This window comes from Malurus melanocephalus, unplaced genomic scaffold (assembly GCF_030028575.1).
Source record: "Malurus melanocephalus ecotype Western Australia unplaced genomic scaffold, MMel_1.1 scaffold_618, whole genome shotgun sequence".
NCBI classification, from domain to species: Eukaryota; Metazoa; Chordata; class Aves; order Passeriformes; family Maluridae; genus Malurus; species Malurus melanocephalus.
In genome coordinates this window covers 111398-134375 of record NW_026623850.1, presented here as the reverse complement: position 1 = coordinate 134375, position 22978 = coordinate 111398, and the positions used below count along the sequence as shown (strand labels likewise).

The 22978-nt window shown below is 35.8% G+C and overlaps 1 protein-coding gene across 1 annotated transcript in view; it reads right to left on the bottom strand.

Annotated features, from left to right (window-relative positions):
- Nucleotides 1-20741, bottom strand: part of MBTPS2 (membrane bound transcription factor peptidase, site 2) — a 33199-nt gene extending 12458 nt beyond the window's left edge. The window contains exons 1-9 of the mRNA XM_057383267.1: nucleotides 20524-20741; nucleotides 19435-19644; nucleotides 17645-17783; nucleotides 13988-14091; nucleotides 11543-11670; nucleotides 7622-7740; nucleotides 6548-6728; nucleotides 4030-4124; nucleotides 1926-2121 (exon numbers count right to left, since the gene is read on the bottom strand). Of these exons, the coding sequence (XP_057239250.1) occupies nucleotides 1926-2121; nucleotides 4030-4124; nucleotides 6548-6728; nucleotides 7622-7740; nucleotides 11543-11670; nucleotides 13988-14091; nucleotides 17645-17783; nucleotides 19435-19644; nucleotides 20524-20741 (1390 nt within the window). The remainder of the gene's footprint in view (nucleotides 1-1925; nucleotides 2122-4029; nucleotides 4125-6547; nucleotides 6729-7621; nucleotides 7741-11542; nucleotides 11671-13987; nucleotides 14092-17644; nucleotides 17784-19434; nucleotides 19645-20523) is intronic.
- Nucleotides 20742-22978: the final 2237 nt, after the last annotated feature.

The window sequence follows — 22978 nt, the reverse complement described above, 5'->3', positions numbered from 1 at the left end:
ATCCCACTAAAGGACAAGGCATTTCACTAAAACGTATTCCAATTTGAAAGCTCACAGAGTAGAAGAAGAAATTATTTTATTTTTTTAACTGTAGAAAGGAAAGTTACCACATTCTGATCAGTCATTTGGGAAAAAAAAAAAAAAAAATTGGGAAAAAAAAAAAAAAAATAGCCCACACTAAACCTGTTGGCCCCAGGCAGTATTGTACAATGCAAAGCTAAGCCTAAAATACTTAGTTTCATTGGAATGCATGAAACTCTAAGATGGTACAGCAGACTGCCTGCTACCCAAGCCAGGATCCTATAATTTTAGGATTAAAATGATAATTTTAATAATTATAATTATTAAATTKGTGTTTTTCCAAGGGGAACACAGARCATAGATTGCATTTGTAGCAAAGYTGGTAACAAAATCAAGCYTTTAGCTTTCAAATTAATACATTCAGTGCACAATTTCGAGGGTAAGAGTAAATTGCTTTACAATTATATTCCTCCTACATATGTATGCAAACACTATTTTCACAAAGTAACTTCTTTAGGAAGAACTACCTCTTTAAATGCCATAACATTCTTTTCTGATTTCTAAAAGACTGGTAGGTTCAATTCTCTTGCAAAATTACTATTCAGTGAAAAAAMCAACAAAAACTCCATTTCTCCAGTGTATTGGAAGAGAGAACAACATCAATTTTTCTTCAGTACTAATAGTTTGTATTGTCAAAAACCAAGAAAAGGAATTCTGAATTCTATTCTTAAAATATATTGCTGCATTTGAAACAAATGTCATAAAATATAGTACTGTGTGTTGATAACACACAAGTGAACAATGTTTTCCTCTTAAATGGCATGAAGCCAGAAGTAACAAGTGAAGAGATCATCTTTTGGACTTAAATAAAGGCATACTGCAAAAAAAGTTGAAATAAATAACTGCTCACAGAATATCAAATTATCAGGATGGAAAAATAAAGACTGATAGATCAACYAAAAATATGGTATGCAAGAATGTTAATGGATTTACACCATCAGATTTCATCACTGTTTCCAAAGGTCTTTTGACCTTTAGAATTCCAGGGYTTATTCAGAAAAGTACCATGTCTTGCTAAGGAAATACTTCCAAGCTATTTGAGGTAAAATCACCCAGAGAGTTTCAGCTGCCTGTGAAGAACAGTACTTTTCTCACAGGAAGGGACAGTAATTTAACACTTCAAACTTCTTAAAGCCCATCTGAAGGTAATTTTCACCATGCCACTCAAGCTACCAAGTAGGATGTTGATGAGTTTGTTCATTCTTTCCATACTCACTTCTGGAGCATAATTACTTTTTATTTATATAAGACTGCCCAAAGGTGAGCCACAGTAAACTTTAAAGTAAGGAACTAATGCTGTTTAATTTCAGGCAGTCAAATGAAAAAATAAAACAGGAAAAAACTATGTTGTGATAATACTTGTGGCTCAGTAGTCACAGGAATCTGTCACAAATACTTGGGTATTAGGTGTGATTTAAGCAGTCATGCTAATATTCCAATCTGTCACAAATACTTGGCTATTAGGTGTGATTTAAGCAGTCATGCTAATATTCCCAGATTTTACAATAGCATTTTGAGACATTTAAGTGCCAGGAAAATGCAGATACCTGGTTCCTTTGGCTAAATGAATAAGATCTGTTCTAGAAATAGCCCTTTCATACTTTTCTGAAAAAAACAACCACTTCATATCACATATGGTTTCTATTACCTTCATAACTCATTGCACTGWGCACATTTCATTTTAGGCCTGAGTAGTCCATGTCTCTCCACTGGCTGTAACAAGAAATGGATTCTGCATTAAACAAATTAACTAAGAAGCACTCCAAGACCTTGTTTAAGCAGCCAGGCAAAGGAAACCATGTTAAGAGATTATTTTTGCTAAACTTTCAATAAATAATACCAACCTGTGTACTGAAGATGCATGGGGTGTCCTACATATAGCATGTCCATATGGGGTGGATGTTTTACCCTGATTAGCCTTGTCTGGTTCTCCAAAGAAGGAGTCACACAAAAGCTTGGAACAAAGTCTTTATGGCAGTCCATGTTGGATCGACAAACTTTGCTGGCTTCGATAATTTTTCGTGCTGGCAGACAGGCATACTGAAAAGGATGTTTGAAATTATTATGAAAGGTAAAGGCATTTTCYAACAAATCAAAATAAAAGGAACCAATTTTAAAGCAAAGAAATGCCTCACTGATATAAGCTCATGAAGAGTTAAAATCTGATTTTTTTCCCTAGTTTTTTTGCTGTCAAATCCTGAATAACCTGTACCTGACACATATTCAACCTGTCATTCCACATTTTGTAGTGTGGAAGAGAAGGTGTGCACATATACCAAAATAAAAGCAAACTTTTTCTAGAAAGGTAGACACATGCACCAAATATCAACATCTTAGTGACTGACCTGTTCAAGCTGAAGTTTTAGTCTTCATTGATCTAAAACCTCATTTGACTGAAYAAARSYTYYKYCCACCAAACAAACAAACAAACCTACCAGGTGTGTGGTAGCTAAGAAACTGTTCTTAACTAAGATGAACACAGAACTCAGTGTAAATGCTGTGCCCAASCCCTACCTATAAACTCTCACTCTGCAGTCTGACAGACCAGATCTTCTCATTCCCCACAGGCCATAGACAGTACAGAAGGGAACAGGAAATTAGTTTTCCCCTTCATGTCCCTCATAAAAGCTCAGTGACACTTTTTCTTTTGTTCTAGAAATAAAAGCAATGAATCCTAATCTACTCTTTTGCCTTAGGAGGGAAAAAAAAAGTAATTTCTACTTTCTTAGCCTGATCATTGCACTACCCATAAATGCATGAATGTCAGACCCTCACCATTAACCTCAACACAACCTCCTTCTATTCCAGTGAGAGGAAGAGGACACACTTCCAAACACTGCTGCATAGCACTGCAAAGACCATCTAAAATAATTTTTCAAAAACTCACAGCCAGTCTAAGGACACTTGAAAGTCACAAGATCTTGGTCTTCTGGATGCTTTTACTTCGTTTCTGCTTGCAAGCCCAAGCTACAAGTTTAAGAATGCCAAGGCTCAATGGGATAGTGATTTATCAAATCTTGCTCCCACGGCCATATTTCAAATGAACTGCTGGAATGTGTTCAATTCTCAGTGGTTAAATACCACAAAAACACCCTGGAGTGGGAAGTTTACCACTGTAGAAATTGTAAACATAGCTGATTCGGAACAAATTTATTTGAATTTCTTCAGTATTTATCACTAGATGTCAGAACAAAAACAAACTCTGTGTAGCTGATTCTTGTACTCTTTTGCTTGTAAAGAGAACCAACAGAAATATTCCATCACTACAGACCCCTGTGAAAAACCTCTGTCCAGCTCTCTTGTAGCTTCTTTAAGCACTGGAATGCTGCTACACCCTTTCATAAGGGAATAAGTCAAAACCCTATTGAGAAACTTTAGGTTTTCAMATGACAAGAAAATCAACATAGTGACAAAAGAATGAAGTATGRGACCTCATTTTGAGAAACTGGGTAATCTCTAGGACCTTCTCCTGCATGTTTTTAGTTTAACTTACGGAGCAGCACTGCTGGTTTCAGAAAAAAATAASTGAACAGATAATCCAGAGTTTTGGTTTCTCTGTAGTGCTCAATACTTTTAAAGACTGAAGCASCAAAATAAGCAATTTCACCTTCTTCTCAGAAGTTGATTTTTCTAACCATTATTGTGCATCCAGAATACTGGTGCATCCAGGAAATGACTGAGTTGTATTTCTGCCTAAAGGAATGAAGGGATCTAAGATTTTTTTATGATGYTTCCAGAAACTCCCTGCTTGATTATGGGAAAAATCACAACTAATATTTTGTGGTTTTTAAGCTGTAATTTGGAGTATAGTGTACATGTGCATCTTTATCACAAACTGTAGATACTTTTAAACACTTGAGTGTGCTGCATAAATATTGTTAAATATTACTAATTTAATTTTAAAAAAATTATATTTACCAAAGAGAATCAGCAGTTTACATAACTTACCAGATGGTTGTCCAACTTATTGCTATATGAAAAGCAAATATCTGTGAGGCTGTTGTTACTACAACATTCAACTGTGCCATCAAGTCTTCTGTAGACTAAAGAACATAGACATAGAGCAAATAGTTAATATTACAGTAACTTCCAGAAAAAAATTAGTCTCTGAATGAACAACCATCCTGTTGTCTTCAAGAATTACAATAATTCACACAGCCTAGCTGGGGTTCAGTCACAACTTTAAGCTTCACCACCAATATGTGTGAATGTCACATGATTTCAGTTGTGTCACATACTGATTTTTTCATTTTAATAAACCTCTTTGAAATACTGGGGATCTACCACTGCAACATTTTGAGCCTCATGAGTTGCAAAACACTTTTATATCCATTGCCTTTGACTTGCACTGATGTTTGGCATAAAAATTGGTTAGCTACTACTGTACTGATTTCACTGCCTGCTATGGAAATAACCAAGACTCAAAACATACTTTTTAAATCATGAAAGCCTTTACAAGACTCAGATTCTGAAAGCTTTCCAAGCCTAGAAGGCTGCAGCACTGACTAAATTATGATTTAAGCTGTGATTTAACTAGTCTGGTCCATAACCTTTGTACACCTGCTTTTTAAATGAATCCAGCCTAACTCACTGTCCAACACACACACAAAAGAATGATCACTGTAAGGATCTGTACCCCAGCAGCTGCAGTACCTTCCTTAGGCAGATCAAGCCTGTGATACTGGTTGCTGATTTATCACTGCATAACTTGCAGTTCACTGACATGGAGCTTTATGCCTGTGGCTCACAGGTGCAAGCACTGTACCATACAAACCTTTTTCAAAAGTACCCTCAGGCTAGGAAACCATGTATATTTTTGAATAGTGAATGACCATGAAATTAGTTTCCTTATAAACTACACTGAAAATACTTTTTTTAAAAAATTTCAAGAAGGTCCTTAGGGCACTGTTTTTAGTTTAGCTTCATATTCAGATAGTTCACTCTCCATTTGTTTTATGGTCAAGTAGATAGGGCCCATTTGCTATATACAGTTTTATCAATACTCTGTATTTATGTCAACTTGTGAACTGTCAAGATTTTGAAAAATGATAGCTGCTGGAGACCAAACAGAACTCATTTAATTTCAGAGGAATATTTCTCACTGCTGGAGGCTTATGAMTTCGAAAATGCAGACAGACTGGTCTGATTAGAAGACAGCAGTGGGGACAATGGGCTGCTAACACAATACAGCAACCAGGCTTGGAAGCAATATTGAGTCTGCAGTATTAAGCCTCTAGTATTTCAATCTAAATAGGACTGGTTCATCTGCAGAATATGCAGTTTTATTACCCATGACTCTGAAATTGCACTTCAGAGAACAGCAGAATCTGATGATATATATAGCTACAGCATCTGAGAATTGGTTCTTACCATCCCTGACCAGCTGAAAGCACGTGCCAAAGTTGCCCTCCTCTTCAGAGGCATAATCCAAACTGCCTAAAAGCAGATTCTTACCATACTCCACTAGTTTCCAGTTTAAATATTTATCTTAATATGAGCTGTAATATTATGTTTCTTACATGCTAAACTAAAAAAATTACTTTTTCAGCATCACAATAGTACTACAGTACATCAAAACCACAGGCAGYCAAGTTGCCTGACCTCCTGCTTATTTCCAGTATGATGGAAAAATGCAGTGACAATTTTACAGCTCTGAATAGCATCACATAGGTTTTGCACAGCAGCAGCCCCTTACCTTTGGARTTCAGTTTCCATGAATGCTTGCACGAAAGAAACTTTAGAGACCTTCAGGGCATGTCACAAGACACTCAGCCAATTTAACTTGACTGGTCTTTTTTGTTCTACTCAATTTTTATTTATTGTTCTAGTTTAGTTCAGTTCACTTTTTTTTTTTTTTTTTTTTGGGGGTAAGCCCTTACAGCAACAAGCACTCTAATGTATAAATGGAAACAGAAGGAAATGGACTGACTTTCAGAAGCAGTATGTGCAATCCAGACAAAACTGAGTTTATGGGCAATGACATAAAACCTTAGGGTTAGACACATCAGAAAAAGTGACCATAATAAAGCACATCATTGGGTTAAACAATACARTTTGCAATGTCACGTTGATCAAAGCTGTGAGGTACCGTGTGGAATTTACATCTGCAAAAGATCACTGAGTTGATCCATTTAACAGAACTTAAAATAGAGGAGATAATTGTATTACTGCTAACAAGCAAGCTCTGCAATATCCTGAAGAAGCAAATTTTATTATTCAGATYATACAGGATATTTACACAGGATAATTGAAAGACAAGAGAAAYTCCTCTATCTACCCATTTCTCACTTTCATATTTCACAAAGCAGCATGGAACAYTGGCAACTGCTTAAGAGAGGACAGCAGACTTGACTTATGAGAAATCTGACCCCAACAACAAATTCTAAATTCAAAACAGCCTTTAAGACATGATAAAATACAAATTAATTTATAAATAAAATAATGAGGAGAGCACCTTAAGTCATACCTCTAGCTGGAAAGCTTAATTGCTGTAGGGTGGCTGCACTTACACAGTAGCCGACCTGKGATTTCTCTGAAATGTCTCCCAGACAGGAATTCCAGTCTTCCACATTATAAACTGGGCAGTCTTGTAGGTTTGTGACAAGGTCTCCCACAAAAAGACCTCTCGGTCCATTGGCAGGAGAATCCTGAGAACAGAGAAATCAGTCATATTACTATGGTTAAAACTTCAAGGATTACTTTACCATTCTACTGAATAACATCAAATCTTTAGGTTAAGACATTAAAACGGGGGGAGAAAAGGGGGGAGAAAAGGGGGGAGAAAAGGGGGGAGAAAAGGGGGGAGAAAAGGGGGGAGAAAAGGGGGGAGAAAAGGGGGAGTCTCCAAGTGTCCTGGAGACATCTTCAAATTTGAGTAACTATTTTCATTCAGTTAAAATGGCAAGAAAACCCACAACATACTAAGTTAAGCAACTGAATACTCTGAACTTTTCAAGAAAGCAAGTGTAGCTATACTTTCAAAGGYAATAAAACACAATAAAGGTCACTCTCTCCTGAGTTTTATCAGTTGACTTTCAGATTCAAGAAACACAGGATCCTTTCAGCTCTGCTGTTCAACTGTGCTGTATTTGATTAAGTCAGAAAAAAATAGTCTTTTCCAGAATCCCAGAAGTCTATCTCTACTTTGCTTCCAGCTGACCAAACAAGGAAATCAGCTGAAAATAATCTTTAACATTAAAAACAGATAGCAGTAACTTGAGTGATAATGCAGTTTACAGTAGATTTGTTTTGTGCCAATACTGAAAAAGTTAAAAACTCCCAGAAACAAACCTGCAAACTCATCTTAAATGTCTCAACAGTTTTATAGTATGCTGATTAGTCTATCAGTATTCACACCATGTTCCTTTATTWACTAATGCTAAAACACATAAGACCWAGAARAAAATTTTTAAGGAAGAAGTTCAATATATCAGATTTTGCAAAATGCTGCACTGACCAAATCTGATWGTGATAATAACAGATAAAGGTACATTACAGGTTACAAAGCATGTAATATGGAAACAGCAAATATCTTTCTTACCTCTGTAACCTCAGTGACAAGTGCCCCAACACCCGTGTAATAGAAGGGGAAAAGAATGGCTGGCAGCAAAAACAAAACCATGAAACTTGCAACGCCAAGAACAAAATTATGCCACACCCCTAAAAAAAAAAAAGGCAAAAGAAAAAGTTTCTAAATAAACACTAATAACAAAAAGCTGCTTTTGAAATGATCAAAATTTACAGCTGCCTTCTAATTAACTTTCCTGAAATTATTACTGTAAGAATGAATGGAAAAGTTAATTTGTGAACATAGGCATAAAAGAAGAGCACATAGATTACTTTACAAACTTTAGCTTCTATGATGCCATTTTGTAAGGGAGTTTTAGAAAAACCTCTAAGTCTCTGAGAATTTTAAATACTATCAAAAAAGACAGGGGAGCAGTGAGTTCATTTCTAAGGTGTCATCCTACCAGACTGAGATTCCATGTACCMCTACTTTTCTAAGGACAGCATACCCAGAATTAAAACTGGGCTTCTGAATTAATTATTGAAATACAGTTTCTATCTACAGAGTTGCCTTCAACCATAAATAAAAAAAAAAATAGTGGAATGAAATGTATTACATGTTACCTTCTACCACAATAAAAAGCTGAATTTAAGAACCTCAATAAATTAGCTTATTTTTGAATAAATACTGTATGTCCTGGAGACAAGGTGTCTAAAATTTAGGTGCAATTCAGTATTTGTGATGGTAATCTACACTATTTAAATTAAAATAATTACATGTATAKGTGCCAAACAAATTCAGAAAATTATTTTTAAAAAAGGCTTGTTCTACAAGAAAATATGGACCTAAAATAACATCAAGAAACTAAATTGTGCAATCAGCATTTCCTGACACATTATTTTGGGGAACATATTTGCAATTGCCATCTTTATAGTATGTGGTTGTCCATAGGAAGAAATGAGCCACTATCATAAGACACAGTTGGCTTTCATCATCAAAGCTTTATGGCTTTCCACCTTCAGCAATAAACTAAATGAGTTAATTTGTGTATGTATGAAACAAACAGTTTCATATTAACAAAGCAGAAAAAATTCTCAATGTTGAAGACTATTTTCTTCTAACAGTGCTTCACCTTTTTATGAGGAGTTTGATTCAATTCTGTACTTACAGTGCAGTTACAGAACAGGAGTTGAAGTAAATATATTTTAAAATATATCAAACCTATCTTTCTTGCAGTGAATATAACACTGAAATCAYACCATATGGCAGGCTCTTATCTCCCCTGTCTATCTCTACATCTCACCTGGTCTTCTTTTACACTTCAAATGCTGCAGAAATGAGAGACATTTTTGGAATTCTTGAAGTAAGGGTTTGTTGCCATTTCCACTAATATATGCTTCTTAAAGAAATTTCTTTATATAGTTTTAATCRTATCTCATGGAAAGGCATATCCTTCAGATACAGGAAATGATTTTGTAATCACTTCTTATCTCACACACACACATTTATGTGCAACAAATCCAAAAGTAATGAGCAAATATTTTAACTTTATTGTTTTAACCTTTTTAGCTTAAAAATATTTTTTCAGCTTAACATCTTAACAAAAGACAAAAATGTAAAATGGAAAAAAAAWTCTTTTCAACAATGTGGCTGCTACAGAGAGTAAGTGGAAAAAAAACTCCCAACTCTTAAATAATAGTAATAAAAAAAAGAGGTGATGGAACTGCTAGAGAGTGACAATGAATACTTTCTAACATCTAGGAAATACAAGCCAAGGAAACACAGCCATTTTTCTGTGTGGAATACAGCAAAAAGTCTAAAATAGAAAAGTTTCAAACTCATCCCAGGTTATCCACAAAAAAAATAAACACGCTCCAAATGAGATACCTGTAGAGRAACACTGCCCAGTATAACTTCAACTTCATCTTGCTAAAACTGTCTCATCCTTGAGACATAATTCCTTACATTTAGAAAGGAACACTTTACACAGCCCTAAAACACCTTAAAATAATTTAATTGAAATAATTAATTTAAAAAATACCCAAAAGATTTAATTCCTAGTTAAAGACAAAATGAAATTTATTAAAAATTATCCTAGAATGTAATACAAATATTGGAACTAATTACAAGAAAGTGCAGCACAGAATCACTTTTCACCTATCTAGCAGGCATGGAATTATGCTATAAATAGCACAAGTCTAACAAGAAGACTCATTTCCTTTTCTTGAACTCATGATGCCATCTGCTGTACAACAAATATATTTCTTAAACTCCAGAGCATAGCTGGGCTACAAAAACAATATTTGGTATTGGCCTCTAGTCTAGCTCTGTTACTTAGTTGCCATACAAAAATCTGAGGGCAAGTCTCTGTAAATTCAAATATTCTGASCACCAGGCACAGGTTCATTCAACTCCTCTGACAAATAAAACAAACTGGTTCTTTACTGCACATTGCATTTTATCACTATCAAACATTCTAGTTCTGAAACACAACTATCATAAACTGTAAAAAAATGCATTTATTTGTTATACCTGACTGAGAACAAGTAATTTGTGTTGACCAGTCTTACAACGTTTTTGCTCCTATCTTGTACTCCCCTATTTCAGGTTTCTCAAGAAACATGAAAAATTATTATAGGTGTTTGCTTGTCATCAAAGCATGAAAGCAACTATTTTCTATTACAGCACAGAATTTTATTTTTCTAGATAGTGTTTCAGGAATCTATGTAAGCAACCCATTTTRAAATTCAGTATGCCTTTTCTTTCAGTTCTGTTCACAGAAAATGAAAATAGATTAATTTGAGAAACAGGGTTTCATAAGTTAGCCCATTGTAGTGAACAATTTTTGTTGATTAGGGTGTTTGGAATACAGATATATTTACTTACCTAACAATTGTAATTATTTACTTGATTTATGAAAGCTTGAAAAATGCTTGCTAAAGGCTTCTGTATGTCCACCCTCCATATGTCGTTTTAAATACAATATTCAAGAAACAATGTTAGTAACTAAACATTACAACAGGCTGGCTGCTAGCCTACTGTGCCCTGCAACAGAAAAACACCAGTATCAAGAACTAAACCAAGATATAACTTTTCTATCTTTATTTCAGTTGTTTGGGAACCACCTTTGTCTCTAGAAATAATCACACAAGTGTTCAGGCAGAACAACACAGTCTCAGTTTGACTTCTCACAGCAACCAGGCTCWGCTTTCCTGTAGCCAGACTTCAAAAACATCAAGGCAAAAACATCTGGAGGTTATCTGGAGCCATAAGTTATGATTCCCTTTGGATGTTTGTGTTTTAACCTTTATTTCCTCCTGATGGCAATGTCAAAACACAGTGACCTGTATAATAACACAACTCACAGGTCAGTGAAAATCACTTCTAATACTACTGAAAAACTGATTGTTCCTATTGCAGAAAATGGTAGTGAATTGCTCAAGGACAGGAAGTCCTGTTCTCATACCACCACTCTGGCTGAGTATTTCACAGCTTGTGTATTCCAAGGTTTTGCTAGTTAGGCCATACAATATGCAGAAATATTCCTAACAGCACACAGAAAAGACAGGAACTTCTGCACCTGCTGTAAAAGCTCTTCCTTATGAGAGGAAGATCAGAAACCATACTTTTTTTACTTTTTTTCCCACAACTGGAATTTCTTATGCTAACTATTCTGAATCAGATCAATATAGTAATGTGTTTCATGACACGATACTGGTGCTYATTTAAGATCCTATAAACTGACATYTCTAGCCCAGAAAGCAGCTCAATAGGGAAAATAATGACCAAATGATTCCTGAGATAATACCATAGGTTCAGAACTGAAAAATTAGCAATAGGTAAAGAGAAGCTTTGATACTTAGTCAYTCTAAACCTTAAATACTCAAAGATTCACAAATGATGCCTTAGAATAACTCATGGTGCTAAGCAAAGATTAAATGAAAAAGGACAAACCTGCACAAAATATCCTTAACTGCTGGACAGGAGATATCAGCTGCAAGTGAGTTGTGAAGAGGTCAACAAATGCTCCGGGATAGACAATGAAGATAAAAATCCCAAATCCATTAAATCGTACTTGTTCTCTTAAAAAGAAGAAAAGTSAAGTGGTATTACTACAAACAAAAGAAAAACTGAGACATTCGACACAGAATGCATTTTTTTGACAACATGAATAACTAAAATTTTAAGTATAAAACTAATTTACTTTTTACAGTACCAGTAATTGAAAGGTAATTAAAGTAAAGGATGTTTTCTGCAGTAGCTGCCACTTTTAAGCAGCAAATGTTTTTAAGTCTGCTAAAAACATAAAGGTTAAGTTGAATTTCTTTTCTGTCTCCTGGTAACAGTAACACATAAAATACTTTCTAAAAATCCACCTAACWTTCATGTTAAGATATATTTTAACATTTGGGGTAATTTTTCTTTTAAATTAAAAAAAAAAAAAAATGCAGCCTGTAGGAAGCAGCTTCAAATTCTTCTATATAAAAATAYTTGCAAGAAGCAATCATTTTCCTTCTAAAGAAACACTTTCAGACTTCCGGAATTTTTAATTCTTCTGTTTCTCCTAAAACCTTAACCATAACACTCTAAGATTCTATTTGAATGTATTAGTAGCGGACACTGTATACAGATAATTTTTTCAGGGGTTTTACAAATACTTTAAAACATATTTTTACAAATACTTTTAATTTTTTGGAACAAATACATCAAGGTTTTTTGAAGCTAGAAATTGCATAAGGGACTTAGAGAGGCATGGCACAATCATGTTCCAAGACAAATCAGGCACAGATCACCTAATCCCACATCTTTACTGAAACAATATACAGGGTCTAACATTTTATTTATTCACATTTATCTATTCAATGTGTATACACACCAAAAGAAGACAAAAAATKATACAAAATTATTCAGAATGAAGTCATACACTAATACTGTGGCATTAACTCATCCCATGCTACCAATTAATAATAGCCAATTTAATGCCTATTCCTGATTTCATGATGGGTAGAGAATATAGAGGGAAGAAAAAGACTTTTTTGGTACAAGCCTTGACTAAGCCAAGGTTCAAATATTTAAGCTCTTGAGGTTCACAGCTAATGCTTTCTTGAACTGAAGCTGGCCAAAGTGTACTAGATTTCAGGAAGGCTAAGTGATTTGCCAGAATAATAGAATTTGCCCAGAGCACTGCTTTTTAGTGAAGTTGAAACCATGAGGATTTACTGTAACAGCACTATAGACCCAAYGTGTGCTAAGAGGAAAAGAAAAAAGTTAAGCAAAAAACAGCAGCAACAACAATGGCTGCCAATGTACATTGGACAAACTATTTTCTCCTCTGGAAATACCTGGGAAACAATTTTTTGACAGAAAACATGACCCAAAATCGAATATTCAAAGTCTTTGTTCTAGATCTTAAATAAAGATATCACACCACTAAGACACAAGAATTATTTTTTTCTTTCTGCTTAAAAAGAACTCTGTAGTAACTCCTAGCTTCTCTGCAGTCTGCCAGCAATGTGTTAAGGAAAGAAAATTTTATTGCTTCTTTCTGTGATGGGATAAGCAAGAGGTTCACCCTCCACAGGAAAATTCCCTGTGAAAATTGGAGGGAAAAAAGCTGAAAGACAACTAAAGCAAATGAAACACAGAGGGTCACAAACCATCCCTTTGACTGAGAACTTCTGGGGTTATAAAAAAGGTAGTTTATGGGTTAAAATGCAGTCATGACTCCCTACAAGAAAATCTGAAAAACCACTTAAGGCTTCACACTCCTGTGCTGTCCAGGAGGAATGTGAAGGACATCAGAACCTCAGTCCCAGTAATCACTGCTCAACCTTCTTATCCTAAAGTGGTGTTTAACTGTAATGACTAACCTTGTCAAATCACTTTTGCAAAGTAATCATCATAGTTAAGGACGTAAAAATTATAACCTTTGACCAAAACTAATACATCACTGAGGYTAATGGGGCAAATTACATTTGACCAAGCTATTGCTTCAATCTGTTCCTATGCTTTTTCACAAGCTATGTATAAATAAATCAATTAAAAACCTGTTTTCAAGTATCATTGTGCAATAGCACATGAGTTCTTTCCAAGTGCCACAGGCACAGAAATGAAGACTGCTGTGTAAAAAACAGGGTCACTTAAAAAAAATATYATTTAAAATCTGATGCTATATTTGCAAAGCAAAAGTCCTTTCTCATGATCTATACAATAAACACTGTGTTATACCTCTCTCCTTAATTGTACACTCTTCCAGATTTCAACTCTAAGGAAGCTGTGAATTACAGACTAAACAGACTCTCTAAATAAAACAAAGCAGTGCTAACAACATTCACGGGTAAGTAACWGCTCTGGAGTATTTGGCTTTGTTGTTAGAGTAGGAGAAAAACAATGTATTACCGAATAGCTGCCACCCCATGGCCGACTTCATGTATCACACCGCTGATGAGGATTGCAGAGAAGAAATAGGTCAGCTGGCTGACGGGCAAATTGACACCAGGCACCTGTTGATGTGGGCATGACAACAAAAYAAAACACGGGAGGAAAACAAGAGGTACGAAGATTAATCATTCTGCTCCTAAATTTGCTGCTTTCATTCAGCTTCTTCAGACCCGCTGCAGAACAAGGTCTGTTCTCATGCAGTACTGTCAGTTTGTACCTCTTTTACCAACTTATGCATATTTTAAAATATATTAAATATATATATATTCTTTTTTAAATGTTAAATAGCTCTCCGGGCACAAAAGCCTTCTCCCTGCCCTATTTATTCCCCACAGCTCTGACCAAATGAGTCCCACTCTATATAAAGCTGGAGAACTATATAAAAATRTACACAGACTTCCACTCAAATGAAACAGGCTTGGCACTGTGAACATTAATCTGCAATTTCCCACAGCCAGTCATACAGCTATAGCAAAGATCTACCTTTCAAAAGAAAATAATAAAAATTGTATGACACTTAAAACAGTATGAACATGCAAAGTTAAAAAATGAGTTGACACCTGAATGAACAGTCTCCCTTCTTTCTCCCTAAACAGATCACAAAATTATCCCAGTTTACAGAGTCAAAAATAAAAAAAGGTAATTTTCATCTACTGTTCCAGTTTTTGTAGTCTACATATGGCAATCTAACCTTAAAAAAACCCACCTTAAAATGAGTATAATATTTTAATCTACTTAAGACGTAATATGCAGGCCCTTCATATTCTTCCTGTTGCTGTGGATTCCCACCACTCCCAGGTCCTTCACTGTGCTGGTCATGGGACACCAATTGCTTCCAGAGAGGCTTCAAAGTGGTCACTAGTCAAAGCATGAGAAACCATCCCCTCCTTCCTCCTGATGGACCTTCATCCWGCTCAGTTCCATCCCCAATCAGCTGCAGGGCTGCAGAGGGATCATAAGGCCACTTCTGCTGCTTGCTCTGGGGCATTTCTSCTGTCAGATCTACAGCTTTTTCCATTTGAGGCAGGTTGCACTCCAGTATGGYCACTAACAASTGRTGTGAAAACAACYTGAATTGCAATCMAGTCTCAYGAAAGAGATGCTATGGGCAAAAACYCCTGGCCTGTCTATACTTGTYGCTGTTGGCCAGACAGCCAACATAAAAGAATAGATACAAAACACACAAAAGTGAGTGAAAAAACAGAAAGAAAGAAGGACTTTATTGTGGGACAAGCCTCTTTTATCTACTTTAGCATATAGTGCATACATTTGTGTCAAACATACATTGGTCAGTGAGGCTGTCACTTTCTACTCAACAACATAAAATTAGTAAATTTGCAAAAGCTACAATATTAGTAATGTTTATAATTATAAACCACCTGCATTATCAAGTCTACATTCCAATCTTCTTTTTCTCAAGACAGCCAAAAACATAGCATTTTATTCCCATACAAGCTATTAACATTTCCTTCATATACTACTCTATAAAAAGCACCCTTATGGAAACCAAAAGGCTGCACAAGCAACCAGGCAGGCTGGATTCTACCTTTGTTCAGTCCTGCACATTCTTCACTCATATGCATTTACCTACCCATGAAGGAGAACTCTGAAAGAGGTTGTTGAGACAATCTAGATAAAAGAAATCCTTGAAGTGGGTTCATTAATGTTAATCACCTCACAAATTTTGTCCAGAGTATGATCACAACCAAGGTATTTATCTTAAGACAAAYGATTTTGGCTCGACTGTGGCACCTCACAGTATGAAAGCTACACTTCATGTGTTAAACATCATTGTGTTAAACATCATTGCTTGTACCAGCATCAGCTGGTGGCACTAATGCATCACTTCCTGTGCAATGGGAGGACAGATGGCAGCAGCAAGAGTTGCCATCTCAATACCACCAGGGCTACAGACTGCTAGAACACAGCACCAGATGCTTTCWGACTTTACATCAAAGAAGATATTTTAAGATTCACCTAAAACMGAAGTTACCTCTCATGAAGGGTTCTGAAATCAATAGCAGACCAATAAACAAACCAATTCTGTTAAAAAGCATATTACCTTGCATTTAATGGTCTTCTGAGAATGTCTTTCATAAAAGAAAATCCTTTGCTAATAACTAATCTGCATCTTTCCTACTTTCATCAGYAGGCAACCAACACAAGAGGGGGCAGCTGAAGAAAAACAGCCCAGCTGCCTATAGATACTTTAAATAAAGTAAAAGGAAATATACAAAAATCTTAATACAATATAAGCAGAACTGTTATTCCCTTTCTCCACAGACAGAGGCTAAACAGGTTTATGCCACCGCCTAAAATTAGGTTTAAGAAGTATTTTTTTGTTGTGTGTTTTTTTTTACACTAACTCGCTCTCTTCCAGGCAATCAAATATAAGTAAMTATCTTAAATGAGAAGGTCTTCCTAAGTCATTCTTTGCCTCTTTGCAACTGAGTTTCTCTTTTGTGTCAATTTACACTAGCACATTCCCCTTCAACAGAATACTGAAACTTGTTAAAGGCAGAATTAACAACTGCGACCATTCAGAAATGAAAGAATGAGATGAGAAAGGAAGAGAAGCATAACCAAACCTAGGAGAAGCAACCTTATTCCCACACATGACATTAAATTTTCCCTATATATTAAATTGTTTTCAGTGCCAGTCAATCCTTGGTTTGAATGCAGTGATASTGCCAGCAGGCAGTTACTGAGGAAACAAGTCCACATTGAAACTGTGAACATTATCCTACTTTTCTGCTTTCATTGTTCCAATTCACATCAGGTTAATTCCAAAGGCTCATCTTTACTCTGGTTGTCTCTAAGTTATTTTCTCCAAAGAGCAATATATTGCTAATGACCACTTTACTCTGGTGTCACAGAAGTGGATGGATCCATATAATGATMTCAGAAAATGAAGATGTAAGAGAGGCTTTCTTTATTTACAGTACTGCAATCTCTCCCACCCTGTGAAATACATTCCATTCTAAAACCATACAATATATTGTCCAGCACCAGAAATCCATAAAACAATTAAATACATTTTATTAGACTTTAAATAGATACTAGATGCCAGAAACAGGACTTGAAATTTCACACTGAAAATTGTATCATAAGTCCTTGAAGAAACAAAAAAATACCTTCTCACTATTGAATCTTTGCTTCTACTATCACACAAAGCTTTTTGCCCTTCTCTCCYTTTCCACTGCCATTTTGTATTGTATTAAAAGAAACAGAACTTGTCTCTTTTTGTCAATTATGGATGTGCTCCACCGACTTCAGTGCTACCAGAGCCCCTATACTGCACAGCTCACAGGAAGTGAATTAACTCAGTTTTATATTCTTAKTACTCTAATTTAGGGCTTTTCAAAATTACTATCCAATTCCCACTMCTGAAAATTTTTAATATAAACTCTTTCACATGTTTGCCTTCATTTGCCCTTTTACTATACCCAKTCCCCATTTTTAAGGCTGATAACAGACAGCACATTGTCATGTAGATGAACATCAGGATATGGGTTATTCTTACATGGGAATATTTAWACACCACACACCCCATTAAGAAGCCACTTTACATCTGTATGCAGCTCTCAAACAAAGACCTGGGGAGAGAAGACTCACCACAACCTGCAGCATACGATCGTTCTGGGCCTTTGGAGCCTCAGTGAGCATCTGGGTCAGTGTTTGCAGCAGGGTCTTTCCAAGCAGAATGACAGAGCCAAACATGGCAACTATTCCAAACACCATTCCTATGCTGAACCTACACAGAGAAGCAAACATTTCAACAGTGAACAGCCACAATAATCCGTGGATGTATAAATTTATAGCACAACTTAGCACACAAAACACAGGGCAAAACTTATGCTATTACAACTCATGCATCAACAACCCAGTACAAAATATTAGCTAAAGGAAATTAATAACAATAATATACAGTAATAATACTAATAACATATGTTCCCCATGTTTAATAAATGTTTCACTTCCAAACCACACCCTGATCAATTTTYAAATACTTTTATTCAGTTACCCAATACGTGTAACTTGTCTGCAGCTATGAATATAGAAACATAACTAACAATGCATAAATGACCATGTTGCACCACACCATTACAAATCCAGAGACCTGGATCAAATGATGGGGCATCTTATGTACTTATATATATAAAAGCTTCTTTAATACATTTTGCATCTTTCTCACAAAYAATAAAAAGTGCTAAAGAACAATAAGACTGAATCTTTTCTAAATAAATAAAAAGTACAACTGCAAGACCACATTAGCACTAATTATTTAAACTACATTGTTCTTCTCACCAATTTATTTTTCATTAAAATCAGTGTTGAAAATAATTTTAATTCACGTCACTCCACCTAGTGACACATTTTTATTCAGCATTATTATTCTTATTTTACACTGTCCTATAATTGAAGGATGTGATAACTTTTCTTAATAACTAAAACACTTCACTACCAGTTCTTCTTCCTCTCACAACAGTGTAGCTGCTCTTTTATCAGCCTTAATGGAGCTCAYTGGGAATTAGTACATTTATTTTAAGCAACATGTACTTGTAATGTTAATTAAAGAGACAAGGGGAAACATTATACTGTAATAAATTATACACATTAAAAACTGTAATTGATATACTATTTCAGACTGATTATTGCAAAATCATTACATACTAGAGAAACCAATATGAAGCAGACCTCTCTTTTATTACTATCCCAATGAACAGAAGCAACACAGGAAATGAAAAGAAATTAAAATCTTACTTATTTTGCATTTTCAGAGCAGACACAAAGTAATGCTAGGAGAGCAACTGAGCAATAGTTTTCAAAACCAGTCCAGGAGCATCCATACTAAACCACCCTAYTTATCTACCCATTCCCAGCCCTGTGCAATCTCAGCAGGGAAAGGTGCAGGCAGAGAAGGCAGAAGGTGAGCAAGGTGCTTCTGAGCAGGTATTGCTGCTGACTGTCTGGACAATGACTACAGGGACACAACTAACTCTGAATACTTTGTAAACTGGTGATTGGGAGAGATAATGTACAATGTTGGAAGTGATCTAAGATCCAAGAAGCTGCTTTCAGACCTATGTCTGTATGCAGTATTGAATGTAATAGCTGTACTTTTCACAATTATGCATAGTTCAAATCACAGGTAAAAATAGTTTAAAGATTTCTGGTTTTATAGTATCTCAATATGCAACCTGCATTACAACTATGTATTTTTTAGCAGAGGAGAAAGACTTATACTGGCACAGTACAATTAGATCAACCACTGTAACAGATTTTATCATTAGCCTATTAAAATAACCATGTCTATCCACTGCCCTTCCAATGATTGAAGGAACCAATGTGGTTCAGCTGTTGACTCTGTATTTGACAGAAGAAAAAAGACAYTCAATTTCTACCATAAGTAAAGAAATCTGGGTTTCCATCTCCCCCAGTTGTAGAACTGGCGGTTGAAGAGAGCTGTTTGCCACCGCAGGTGAAAGGGAGAGACGCTCAAGCCGTACGTCACCAACCAGTCCTCGTACGATGCCTTCAGAGAGTTGGAGGACTGCAAAACAATGGAAAACCAACAGGCAGATTTTGTAATGTGACCAAGCAGTAAATGTGATCTGTTTATRTAAAAACATTTTGATATATAGGTGTGACATGTAATATGAAAACGTTATATTCACTGTTTTGATGTCATTTGCAACAAGTGCAGGTTTGTGAGAGAAATCAGGTATCCAGAGTTATCTGACAAACAAGATCTTACATCATCTTTCCTAGTGTTAAAGCACTTTCAATACTTCTGCTGTCTGATTACAAGGCTACAGAYTGTTGATGGTATTCTTTCAACCTGCAATTATATGCCAAAAAAACATTTTAAAAACTACAGTAATGAAAAATGCTTCTCTCGTCTTCAGCTGAAAAAACCTCCTAATACAGTGAGATACGGCTCAGTATTGCAGATACCTGTTAGTAAAGWTAAAAACAAGGTCTATTTTTCAAACACTATGCCTAAAAGAGGGTCTGAAATATCTGGTCATGCTAACAAAAAAAACACAAGGAATTTAAAATTAGCAACCTGCATTGCAATAGCGATTTCACTATGGTAACTTCCCAGTATTTTGAATACTTCTAGTAGTTCCAAAGATTTCTCTTGATGAGAAATGTGACTTACAAACTACATGATGAATACTTAGCAGCAGCATTATCTTCAGTTMCAGACCAATAGTCAGGGTTTTTGCAATTGCTAACTTTACAATATATGGCACCTGCATTCTCAACAGGCTTTAGTCACCAGCTCCATGGAAGTTTGTGTCAGAAACCCAGATGAAGAAGGAATGCTTTCCTTGGAGGTGAAAGAGGAGCTCRGAGCTCAGGAAAAGCACACATGAGCCTTGAGCCTTCTAACATGGGGCAGTTCCCAAGYCGAGAGTGTCTCTGACACAATCCAGACAAGTCTTGGGAGCTGTCTGAACTGAAGCACTGTTCCCAAGGTTCCCTACAAGCAGCAATGCCCGCTGAAGACATCTGGAATGTGCAGTTCACAACAGGCTCCCTTCTCCTCCCCCACCGGGAACTTCACAAGTTTCTGGCTGTTGTCCGTGGCTCTTTGAACAAATTTAGAACTTGCCAATTCCTTGCATTCCTCCTGCTCTGCACCACAGTGGTGGAGGGGGTYGAGGATCTCATATTGCACAACTGCGTTGACAGCTTTTCTCATTTCGTCAAATTAATTAAAACTTGAACGCTAGAAGTTCATTTCAAGTAACAAATTTCCTCAGATGTGAGACCCATTTACTTGAGTCATTGCTCACATACCACCTATTAAATCCTCTATCCTTTTCTGCCTACATATTTTTGTGTCATTTCCTTCTTTTTCACCCTACTGATTTCAGACACATTTGTGTTCCGTGAGCTGAGGGCACGGACAGCAATTTTCACTGTAATGCATTACCATCATCACCACGTTCTACCCATGACACCATTAAGCTTAGTGTCCACAATCAGATTTGCTTTTGCTAATTTTAACARAAGAGATCACAAAGATGATTTGACTTATACACAATTAGTGATACATAAGCCAAGGAAACAAAAAGAGCTCCTCACATAATCCACCAGATAATTAGGAACAAAAATACATGCATTATTAACTACCACTGATATGAGAAGCTGTCATTCATGAATTAAAAAAACACACCCTATTCATTCACACAGTCAAAAAAAACCTTAAAACCACATTAATACACATTCTAATAAAGTTAATCAAATACAGTGACTTGGTACTGGAAAATGTATTCCTTTTATCACATGTAAACCTATTTTTTCCCTAGAAATGCCACAAATTCATCCCTTCAAATTCATTCCAACAACATCACTGCCCCACTGTACTAGCAAGACATAAATATGAAGTTTCCTAATTCTATAAATCTGGTTATTTAATCAAATTCTATTTTGACTGTGGTACTCACAGTAAAACCTACAACTGAGATGTACAACATGAGATCTACCAGTAAGTTCACTGAAACACAACAGCTCCCACATAATTCCTGAYGATTAATAACTTCTGTTAACTTTCAGTTAAAAGATCAAAGTTAAATTTTAACTCCTGGACTCTCRTGCTTGCTATAGAATTCCAGGCATCCCCCCTCCTTTCTCAACATAAATCAATAAATCAGGCATTAAGTAGGCTCCAACGTAGGGTTAACTTCCTTACTGCTGCAAGAAATGCAGAGGCTCTCCTTACTTATGAAAGAGAATGATTTTATTTATTTTATTTCTAATGCAGAAAGAGATCTCAGAGATGCAAATCATCTCAGCATCATGGCACAACAGGTYTGGTACCTGAGCTCAGTTCTTGCCTCACAGCCTAAGATTCTTCACCAGACACACAATTGCTGCCAAAAGAGAACCAGTCAGGAGCAAATTCGTCTGGTACCTGGTCAGTCTTCTAATATGTTTCAAAATAATGTCATTTTTTTTTAAACACTTAATATAGTTTTGCTGCAAGACAATTTGAGAAATCTTCAGGTAAATGACTGTATTTGATACTRTCATTATGTACAGACTAGTATTTTGCAATTAATAGCTCTCATCATTTGTGGAGCAACATTTGCTCTCTTATTAGCTGCAGGGGGAGACACTTTTCCAAGTTTTCTCAGCATCTGAATTTTCTTGTATTTCTTCCTRTGTTTTACAGAACTGACAAAATRAACATTKTGTGCTTTCATATCACTAGGCCTTATCTGCCTGGGCAGAAACAGTTGCAGCTCCTGGACTGCAGCATTAAGAAAGAGAATTACAGATCAAATGTTTCATTTTGTTTTCCCTCATATTTAACTAGCATACAGCCTATTTTTGCAGGCATTCTTTGCAATTCCAGTCAAGTCTTAGAAATCACACATTGGGATCGTTAAAAAAAACCCCAAGCAACCCCACACCACTTAATGAAACTTCTGCAATGCACAGATGCAACCCAGATATAACAAATGGTTGTCTCAGCGTATTTTCTTTTCAAACCTTCCCTCCTACATCAGGAGGAAAAGGACAAGTCTTTTCATGCTCTCTGAGGATTAACGTTTATTTCTTTAAAGAAGTATTTGTATCGAGTTCTGTCTCAACTTTTTTTTTTTCAGTAAAACTAAAGACATTCRAAAGAAATATACATACTTTGATTTTTCCAATTTTTTTAGAAAACTCATCATTGTAAGTGATGAGTAACTCATTGTAACTCATCATACTCTACATACAAAGTACATACAAACTAAGCACAAACTTACTTACTAAGGTTGTCTTTTAGGTTATTTTTTTTTTAATATGACAATAATTAAGCTCCAGATAGCACATTAAAATACCACGGAATTGCTTGAGCAGTAGATTAAAAGACGTTTATTAACTTTTGGCGGGTTTGGTCCTGTAACACTGCTGTGCTGGGAGGCGTTTTGAACCCAGAGCCCCGGG